Source organism: Dunckerocampus dactyliophorus, chromosome 7, assembly GCF_027744805.1.
Source record: "Dunckerocampus dactyliophorus isolate RoL2022-P2 chromosome 7, RoL_Ddac_1.1, whole genome shotgun sequence".
Classification (NCBI taxonomy): domain Eukaryota; kingdom Metazoa; phylum Chordata; class Actinopteri; order Syngnathiformes; family Syngnathidae; genus Dunckerocampus; species Dunckerocampus dactyliophorus.
Window position 1 is genome coordinate 20855557 of NC_072825.1, and position 10764 is coordinate 20866320.

General features: G+C 39.9%; 1 protein-coding gene across 4 annotated transcripts in view; it reads right to left on the bottom strand.

The window, feature by feature from the left end:
• Positions 1–5256, bottom strand: part of ptprub (protein tyrosine phosphatase receptor type Ub) — a 251866-nt gene extending 246610 nt beyond the window's left edge. For 3 of the 4 annotated variants that reach the window (XM_054781887.1, XM_054781886.1, XM_054781888.1), the window contains exon 1: positions 4936–5255. In XM_054781887.1, the coding sequence (XP_054637862.1) occupies positions 4936–5005 (70 nt within the window). In that variant the 5' untranslated portion in view covers positions 5006–5255. Of the gene's footprint in view, positions 1–4935 lie in introns of all 4 variants that reach the window. The other variant, XM_054781885.1, reaches the window with a different exon arrangement.
• Positions 5257–10764: the final 5508 nt, after the last annotated feature.

Consider the following 10764-nt stretch of genomic DNA (forward strand, 5'->3'; position numbering starts at 1 on the left):
TCTTGTCCACACAGCGCCACATCACAAAGGATCCGACAATGAAGCAAAAGAGACAGGCTGCAGATCTGACGAGTCCACTCATCAGCGACTCGTTTAATCACACACACACACACATATTAGTGCTGAGGGGGCACACGCCGCCACGAATCTGTCTGTGGCCTCGCTTTAAAACAAAACAATCTATCCGGATAAATCCCAGCCCCTCTCTCTCATCCCTCCCTCCGTCTCTCCCTCCCTCCTTTAACGTCTCTCTCTCCTTGATGCAAAGTTTTCCATCTGCTCTTTGAATTACTGCCCACAAAGATGGAACCCAACCAGACTTTTTCAGTAGGAGACAGTCTGACCCAGGCCCCGTCTCTGCTGCCCCCCACCCTCCATCCCACAGATGGTGGCCTGGATCCTGCAGGGACAACTTCCACTTTGTGCATTCACTGCAACTCCTGAGCTCCAAAAAGGCTGCATTTTATTTCGAAAAAGGTGCTTTTTTTCCACTATACTGATCATAAATCCACCAACGCCTGGTCAATTAGATGCCCATTATAGCGAACACGTATAATGGACTCTTAAGAAGCACAGTTTAACAGGTACAAATGGCTGCCATGCTGTGATGAATAATGCAACAATTACCAACCTTAGCCATAAAAAAGGGCGCCCATTTCCAACGAGCATTCCTTTTAAGAAGAAAACAGTATTTATTTTACAGCTACAGTAAGTTGGCGCTCTTAAGTAGATGTACCCCATCTCCTCATTAATCTCTTCTGTGTCTTGCTTTTGTCTGCCTGCAGCATGATCACCTGTTAAAGTCTGTTCACTTCTATTGATTATTTCATGTCTACATCAGCCCACATTGCAGATCCTTTATGTTCATGTTGTGAAAAGTTGAGTATTCCACCTCATGATTCAACAAGACATAGGAGCTTGTTTCACATTACTTCACTGAAGTAAGTAAAAACAGTATACAGCGCAACTTTACATTTGAGCCTACTTAAAGTCGTACAAGTGACTGTTGTTGTACAGCCTTTTACGAAAAAAGATATGCCTCAAGAGTCTTGACTTCTCGTGGGTCTCAACTGGTTTGGCTGAAGGATCCCCTCATAACTCCTTAATGACAAGCGACAACCCAAACTGCAGGAATTTTTCACCTCAGAAAAGACAGTGCAGTTTGAATTAAAGGTAGTTCAAAATAACACTATGCACAAAACAGGTTTGTGGTGTGGAACATTTCAGGAATACTTTAGGTTAACTCCAATTTATTTTACAAAAAGTGTCTGAAGGTTTTTCTTTTCCGACCAGTCCAGGGTGTACCCCGCCTGTCGCCCGAAGTCATCTGGGATAGGATCCAGCATACCCCCGCGACCCTCATGAGGAGAAGCGGCATAGAAAATGGATGGATGGATGTTTTTCTTTTCCACTCCCGCCAATGTTTAGTCTCTACTTGCTAGGTCAGATAACAGGTTCTCAATAAAGACTCCAGTTGAGTTCCATTACAGTGCCTTTACTTTGAAGCACTGTAAAATGGCACACACAGAAATAAAGCTAGTCTTATTATAACTAACTTATGATACAAAACAATGGTCCTGTGACATTCAACATAAAAGTAATTTAAACAAATTTGTTAGCTCAATGCTAATTTACATTGAAAAGCAATGAAATAGATACCTAAGTCTTCCACATTCCACTTAAACAGCTGATATATATAATAAGCAAAAAATAATTACAAACACTTTCTAAGACTCAACAACAGACAAGACTAACACATTCCACATCTTAATGGCAGACTATTTTACGAAACATTGTTGGTCTTCTTCTATGACAGCAGATGTCAAATAGCACTAAAAGGGGAAATTGTCGCATTGTCGCCACCTATAGGAGCATTAACAGATGACACCTTACTGCTTTAAAAATTCTCTCGAGAATTAATTCGCAAGATTAAGACCCGCGACCCACTGAAAACAGTTGAGAATCATTGATCAAAAGGATTCACTCAATAAATGTGCTTTTTTTGTGTGTGTTTACACCACAAAAACGCTACCTGTGATGGAAATGAAGATGTGATGATGTGATGTGTGATGATAGCCATAGAACCAGGAAATGTACGTGTCCTGGCACTTCAGTACAATTTCAGCAGCATAATTAGTTAATTACAATACATATACAAATTAATTTTATCAAGAAGATGCTAACTGGAAACGTAATGACTACCATTTGTTATGTTTTTTTGGAACAAAGTATACAATTACTTTCTGAAGAATATATGCTTTGTCTTTTATACTTACTAAATGCTGAATAAAGTTGTGTTCTAACAGACAACTTACTTCAAGAAATACCTATAAAACACCAGCATGTGACACTAATGTTCTTGTTTAGACAAAGATTTGGACTTTTTGATATGATTTTGATACCATTTTGATATGAACAGATTTAAGGTTAGATTTAATGATAAAAGGCATAATCCGTAAAGTTTTCATCTCTACCACATATAAATGTTGTCTTTTGGCCACTAGTTTACACAATAATGGCCTTTTTTTGTGAGTAATTTTTAAAAGCTGGTCTCAAAGTTTTTGAAAACCGTGACATTATTAACACTGAAGACACAACTTCAGGACAAGCTTATTAACACAAGTGTACATTGACTGTGAACAACGGAGCCCCAAAATTTCCATAACTCAAATTGTATAAAGAAATATACACAAAGTATTGAGTATTAAAAAGCTGGATAAGACTGTGAGGCCAAGCAGTTGGTGCCCGATTCGGGAAAAATATGCAAATTGCAGCGTGTTTTGGAATTTTTGCAGCTCCGTGTAAAATGCTATAGTTTTCAAAGTGTTTCCATCTAGAATACATTTTTTTAAAACAACAAAAAGAAAAAAAATGTTTTAGATGGTAAACAGGTCCTTAGTTTAGTTTTATTATAGTGGTTCTTGTTACACTTTCATGACGGTTAAAATTGTTCAAATGCAACTTAAAACCCTCCCTGAACAGTAATAAAGTTTTTAATGTGGACAATTTGACCCCTGAGCAGATTATATCCAGTTGCATTGCTTCCTATGGTCAAAAACTGCTTTGAAATCTGGAAAAAATCATAAGTTGATCTTCCCTCAATGGACTGCGTTTGACGTTTGGATTCCATGTTAACTTTAGCTAAAACTGTGGAATGAGACACTGGATAATTGCAACATTTATTGATACCACTGGGTTCTTAGACAGATGGTAAGTGAACATTTACTCTATTCCCAGTTGAGCAAACGGAGGAGAGTCAGATTGGGCTTTAAACCTTTAAAACGCACACACACACAGGACTTTCTTGCTCACAACCTCTTTCAGGCTGAGAGGTTTTTCTTTTTTTAAAAAAAAAAAAGATATTTCTTCTTATCAACCTGACTATAATCAGTCTAGTATAGCAGAGAGACTTCATATTTCAAAGGCTGCTACTAATTTATCTTCCTCCAAACTGACAGGCGGGACCAAGCCTAGCAGAAGCAGGAGTCATGGAAAATATGGATTTGATCGAGTGGAAAAAGGCAAACAATCCCCAACGGAGTGCCAAGGCTTAACTGTTTCTCAGCATCCAAGGTGAAGGTGTGGTCTTCATGCAAAAGAGTGTTAATCAAATGGGACGCCCAGTGGATTGTGGGAGTCAAGGTTGCATTCACACTCCTTAATTTCTTCTCATGTGGAATGGAGGAGAAAGCATGAAAGGAATCAGAGAGGAGGGGAATCAGCCATGTCGAGGGGACGCCATGGATGCAGCTAATGGGGCGGTAAAAGTACACACAGACAGATTGCAACACTCTAGTAAACATTCAAAACAACAATGACATAAATGCATTTGGTTAAGTGGTAATGTTCCGCCCTTCATATCACTGGGCCCATTCATCTTCATGATCTGTTGTCTCATACTGACAAGCAGTTTTTCTTTAAAAAAAAAAAAAAAAGTAATGATAAATATGTAAATATTAGTTATGGCATTAGTTAAGGGAAAATGTACTTTAATATAGCCATACTGTGATGGACAAAGCCATGCATGTTTGTGTAAAACTAAAAATACACACGTGCATCCAAGCCATTGTTTTTCTATACAGCTTCTCTTCATTAGGGTCATGGGTGAGCCGGAGCATATCCCAGCTGACTTTCTGGGAGAGGCGGGGTAAACTCAGGACTGGTAACCAGTCAATCACCGGGCACGTATAGACAAACTATTCACACCTATGGACAATTTAGAGCATCTAATCAACCAAACGTGCATGTTTTGGGGAAGTGGGAGGACCCGGAGGACATGCACACAGAGATGCTCCAATGGACATTTGAACCCAGATCACCAAACACCAGTTATTTAAAATCTGACACACACTTAGTTTGAATTAAACGTTTTATCGCTACCAGTCAGTGCTTTCTAATAAGTGATTTCTCGGAAATATTGCATCAATAGCATACGCAAAAAAGAATAATCTTTTGCCATGACAATGATCGGGATACCCAGTCCCTAATAATGCCACAATAGTACTCAAGCTTCTAGAATCAAAATTGCCAGATTTAAAAGTTTCATTCTCCCATTGTGGAGGAAACATCTTCTAAGCTGCCTGGTCAGTGATGCACAGCAGTCGTGGTGTGTTTAGGGAAATAAGCGCTTCCCACATTTCTCCCAGGCACGCTTAACCACATAGCCACATACAGTCTTAATCAAAAGTTCATTGTCATACAACACAAAGTTTTCAAAGCATTTTTTATACGGTTATGTTCAGTCGTAACGGTTTAAAGAGTCCCATCCATTCATAGGAGGAGGCGGTAAACGGCACCTAAACGTGCATCGAGCAACACAGAGGTACAAAGTTAGTGTGGCAGAACTCCCTTTGCTTTTGCCCTCAACGGAGTTTTAACCACACACATAAAAGTTGAAAACTACATTTGGAGACTTGGACTTGTGTTGTGTCTTACCTGTTGGCCCCTCGATGCCATCGGCGTAGATCTGGACGGTAAGAATCAGTAGAAAGGCGCAGGTGTTCATCGTAAAAGCTGTTTTTAGTCCACTTTTAAATGCGCCACAAAGATCATTTCATCCCCTCCATGAGATCCACGCGAGAAAACTTTCGAGAGTCGAGCTCATCTATTCCCCCGGATGACGGTGAGACAGACACGCAGTTTGAGAGAACAGGCACCGAGACGGCCCACAGCTACTTCAGCAAACTGACGTCAGGGTAAACAGTTGAGGGGAGAGATTTGCTTTTCTCCTCAAAGGCTGCTTTCCCTCCCAGCCCGACTCCGCTGCTCTTCTTTGCCTCATCGAGCGGTAGTCGGGCGCCCCCAAGTGGCCACGTCTGGTAATTTGAGACCCACTTCTTCATACATTTGTAATGCTTTGGAGCAACGTCTTTTTCTATGTTAATGCAGCGGTGGAAAGCTTCTTTTCCACTTGTGTGACAAGCAATAATGTTAAGAAAAATAAGTTAAACTAAACAATGTTTTATTGTTTTTACATCTTAATATTAACGGTAATAAAATTATTTTTTACACTTTTCTGACTTTGTTCAGCTTAATTTTTACATTAGATGCCCTACCTGTCGCAAACCTCCCATTTATCTGGAAACAACACTGGACATCTCCAATGGGTGTGTGCCAGGGTGCCGTCCCGGAATCAAACTTGTGCCATCTGCAGAAAAGGCAGTTAAGAATGTCAATGACAATATGGTGGAAGGCATTGGCCCAAATATAAGACGATCGTGAAGATAAGACAATGTTTTTGAGACGAGTAAAAATGAACAATTTTGTATTTTTAATCATGTTTTCAATATTCGCAAAATCGTATTCTATTCATCAATTTTTTTTAGTCATAATTCTACGCACCCACTGAATTTAGAGAGAAGAAACGATTTGTACATACAGTATATAAGCCACACCGGACTGTAGGCTTCATGTCCACGTCAAGTGCACAAGTCTGTGAGGACTAGGTAGCTCTTTATTTGAAAGGAGCCAGACAGGAGCTCTGAAAGAAACTCATGACGAGCTTGTCAACTCATTGGAAATTGCAGGTCATTACTCAATATAACAGCCTGACTCACGGTGGCATCTTACTAAGAACGCTAAACTCATCACACAGCAACTTAACACTCAAAAGGTAGCTAAGAAATATACAATACAAGTACCAGTACCAATACCATGGCCGCACGGTGACCGAGTAGTTAGCATGTTGGCCACACAGTGAGGAGGGTTCAAGTCTCCATTTGGACATCTCTGTGTGGAGGTTACATGTTCTCCCCGTGTGAGCGTGGGTTTTCTCCGCGTACTCTGGCTTCTTCCCACATTCCAAAAACATGCATGTTAGGTTAATTGGCGACTCTAAATTGTCCATAGGTATGAATGTGAGTGTGAATGACTGTTTGTCTATATGTGCTCTGCGATAGACTGGTGATCAGTCCAGGGTGTACCCCGCCTCTCGCCCAAAGTCAGCTGGGAAAGGTTCCAGCATACCCCGGCGACCCTAGTGAGGATAAGCGGCATAGAAAATGGATGCATGAAAGAGATTATTCATGTATAAATAGTTGCTAGCAGCAGTCTGTGTTATGCTGGAGTCTAGTGGTAGTCTGGTACAGTAACTACTGTATATTGACTATGGCCATCTTTAAAAGAAAAACATTCTGAGACTAATAGAGGTTTTAAACATGTAGATTACCATTGCAGTAAAATGGACAATGGTGATGCTATGCAGTGCTGTGTGTGTGTGTGTGTGTGTGTTTGTGTGTGCGTGTGCGTGTGTGTGTGCGCACGTGTATGCGTGTGCAAAATAGTCTGTGCTCCAGGTGCATTTTTTATGGAAAAGTACAGGAAAAGACTTCATTAATTTACTCACCATCCATTGGAAATCAAATATTAATGGTATTGTAGCATAATGCAAAATAATTAAAACTTAAATTAAAAAAAAATTAACAGTAAAAAAGTAAAATAATACTATATAAATAATGTTTACCTTGAGATTAGTATTGATTTTTTTCAACACTTCGGGTGCTGTGAAATTGTACTGCTGTGTATTACCCTGCTATAGGTTGCAACCAACCAGAAACACATAAACAATTTTAAGAGCTGAATAATATTTAAGATGGTCACTATTTTTTTTTAATTGGTCATCTACTGAAAGTTTGTACATTTGTACAAAGTTTGGACATGAAAATAAGTGTATGTTCAACAAAAATGCAAACGCAACACTTTTGTTTTTGCTCCTATCTTTCATGAGCTGAACTCAAAAATGACATTTTTTTTTTATGTTGACAAAAGGCTTGTCTCTCTCAAATGTTGTTCACACGTCTGTCTAAATCTGTGTTTTTGTGAGCACTTCTCCTTTGCCAAGAAAATCCACCCACTTCACAGGTGTGGCTATCAAGATGCTGATTTGACAGCATGATTATTGCACAGTTGTGCCTGAGGCTAGTCACAATAAAAGGCCAGTCCAAAATGTGCAGTTTTGCATTGCCTACAGTTTGCCTCTGCTTTTTTTTTGTTGAGAACATTGAGGAACTGTTAAGAGTGAGCTATACGTAGCAGTGATTTTTGTGTCGGTAAATGAGAGACGATGAGTGATTCTCATCACACGTCGACATCTCTGTCAGTGGAAACAAGGAAGTGAGGACGTGGGTGGACGATACATGGACGTATTGGGCGTTTGTATTGGCAGAAAATGTAAGAAGAAGTTGCGGCCATTGGACAAAGTTGCGAGACCACGCATAATTCGCAAAGACTGGTTGAATTTGAGAGAACTGGCGCAATCGCTAAAATCCGGCAGGGTCAGGAAAATTAATGAATGTATGTGACGGCCTCCTACTGGTCGGACAAGCCCTGAACACCTCTCCAGGGAGGTGTCCAGGAGGTATCCTGACCAGCTGTCCAAGCCAACTCATCTGGCTCCTTTCAAAAAATGCTGAGAAATTGTTGTAGCTGCTACACGCATTGTCCGTTTAAGTGACTTAGTGAAGATGTGTTGTGGATGCAACCAGCAGCTGCATAGCTCTTGCTATCTTTCTTTTTTTTGTACAGCTAGATTTTAATGACTTACTTAAATGACTTAATCTTGGTTTCCCAGCAGCTCCTGGCAGCTGTTACCCTGCACCAGCAGCTCAGGTGCAGGATTAACAGTGACGACAATGGCCGCATGTTGAGAAAGCACTCATTAATCAAGACAGTTATTCATGCTCACACTGCACACAGGCTATTTCCTGAATTCTGCAAGGCATTAGTTCTCAGAGACCAAATTAGATATGTTATGCGTGAGTGAAACTTAAAAAATGTAAAACAGCAGCTGGTATGGCATATACATGTCACAATTTGAGCAAGACAGACAGGTAGATATGCCTTCAAATAGCCCATAACAGGTGGGAAACATATTTCTCCATAAATTACACACGTCTGTCATCGAGTGTGTGCTGAATTTGCATTTGATGATTTTTTCTCTCCTCACACCTGGTCATATTGGTTGAAGAATATTTGACAGAAATGACTCTCCTGGATGTTTTTCTGCAGCACAAAATGTAAAAAAAATGTGTAAAACCGACAAATGGACTATGTTAGCGTGGCGCATTCACATACACTCTTAGACACAGAGATTACAGAGGCTGTGATAAGAGAGTTTGACACAACCTGCTAATATATTCAAACAGCGCTTTGCTCAAGGACACTTGGACACAGCCCATGCTCAAGCCAGGGGTCAAACACTCAACATTCAGAATCAGAATCAGAATGAGCTTTATTGGCCAAGTATGCTTACACAAACAAGGAATTAGACTTCGGTTAGATTAGCTCTCACTATTCATCGCATTGCTGGAAGACTTGGATAGCGATTGTGACATTAACACGTATACAGTATTTCAATATTTGTCAGGTCTGAGATGTCACGCTTCATAATGTGCTTAAGAGCGTTCAAGTTGCACACTTTTTCCTCTCCTCACACAGACATGCTCCTGCATTTGATTTGAGCATTAGGCTAAAAAATGCATGCTCCAGCTGATAACCACTATGTCACCCACTTGATATCTTCAAATAGATTGTGATATAATGTACAGTATGTACATATACAATAAAAGTGAAGCTGTTCGACAAAGCACCAAAGTCAGCAACAACAGAGTTTGTATTTTCAATTTCTATGTTTATTTTGGGTGGGGTGAGTATATATAATAGTGTGTATATATATAAGATACATATATTTTGTGTGTGAATGAGGGCGTTGAGGTCTTGTGCTGACATTGCAGGATTCCGCCATCCTCAAAACAATGTGAAGGGATTCTACTGGAGTCAGCAGACATGTTTGTCAGGTGTCATCCCCTTGTACTTGCTCACCGAGGCCATGTCAAAACTCAAGTGCTGTTATAAACACACAACATGTGACCGTGTTCTAAATAAGCATACTGTAAAGCCAACACACAATTAAACACTTTGCGTAACATCATTGCTGCACCCCACACTTCACACTATAAACCAAGCTGTGCAAAGAAGAGAAAGCACATTTTCCAGTGGCTCTGAGGAAGTCCAGCTGGAGCAAGACGTCATTACACAGCCTGCACGTCGTTCATAATGTGGCGTGTCAACATTACCGCTGTGAATTCAATTAAATAGCGCCGACAGACGCATTGAGAGCGTCCAACATGAGTGCAATTTTCTGTCTCCAATATCATTAGCCCCAAATGATGGATGAATGATGGAAAGCTCAGCATATTATTTAATTTGACCAAAAAGCCTCGAGGGTGTATGTCAGGCTAACACCTGTATTTACACCTGCATGATGCCTGGAGCTGGCCCTTTTGAAACCTAGTATTTAACGTAATCTTATTTGGAACATAATCCGTTCTTTGACACTGGTTGAAGTTGTTCTCACTTCAAAACTTATATAATGTGATGAAATGAAATAATGTAAAGTTGTCAACTGTACCGGCAATCCTTTTAACTGTCATGTAAGTGACATTAATCACTGTATAATAATACTAAAATAAAGTAAAACTAAACACCCTTTGAAGATGCCTGACAGAGGGTAATTTGAAGATGTTAGAGAAGCAATACTGGCACCTAGTGGTGTTTTATAAGTATTGCTCCGATTAATAACTACAGTTGAACCTCGGTTAGCGTTTTGTTTTGGTTAACATAGAAAACGTACGCCACAATTTTACCTCAGTTTGCATACATTTTCCAGTCAGCGTACAATATGGCTTGCGTCGTTATTAATACACTGCGTGAGTCCAACTGTGTTCTTGAAATAATTTTATCACAAAACGTCCTTAGCTTCTGACAAAGAAGCTTAGCTTGCTAATAAAATGGTAAACAAAACTGTAAGTCAGCTATGTCTCCAGTCTATAATGTCATTTTAAGATTACTTTTACCTTCATTGAAGACATGACTGTTCCCAAAGACACGATATGGCAGCGAGATAGCAAACAGACACCACCATCTTGTTTTGTCTTGAGTTATTTCTTGAATTCAACAGTGTTTCTCACCTTCCCTTCCTGGCACATGCCACTTTCTTTGCCACCATTTTGGGTTACTGAGGTGAGCAACACTATTGAATTCAAGAAATAAGTCATGGCAAAACAGGAAGGTGGTGTCTGTATGGTGTTTCGCTGCCACATCATGTCTTTGGGAACAGTCACGTCAAGAATCACATCTTCATTGACGGTAAAAGTAATCTTAAATGTTCATTTATCCCTTTCATTCATCATTTATAAGTATTTACACTACCGGTCAAAAGTTTTAGAACACCCCTATTTTTTCAGTTATTTATTGAAAATCAAGTCG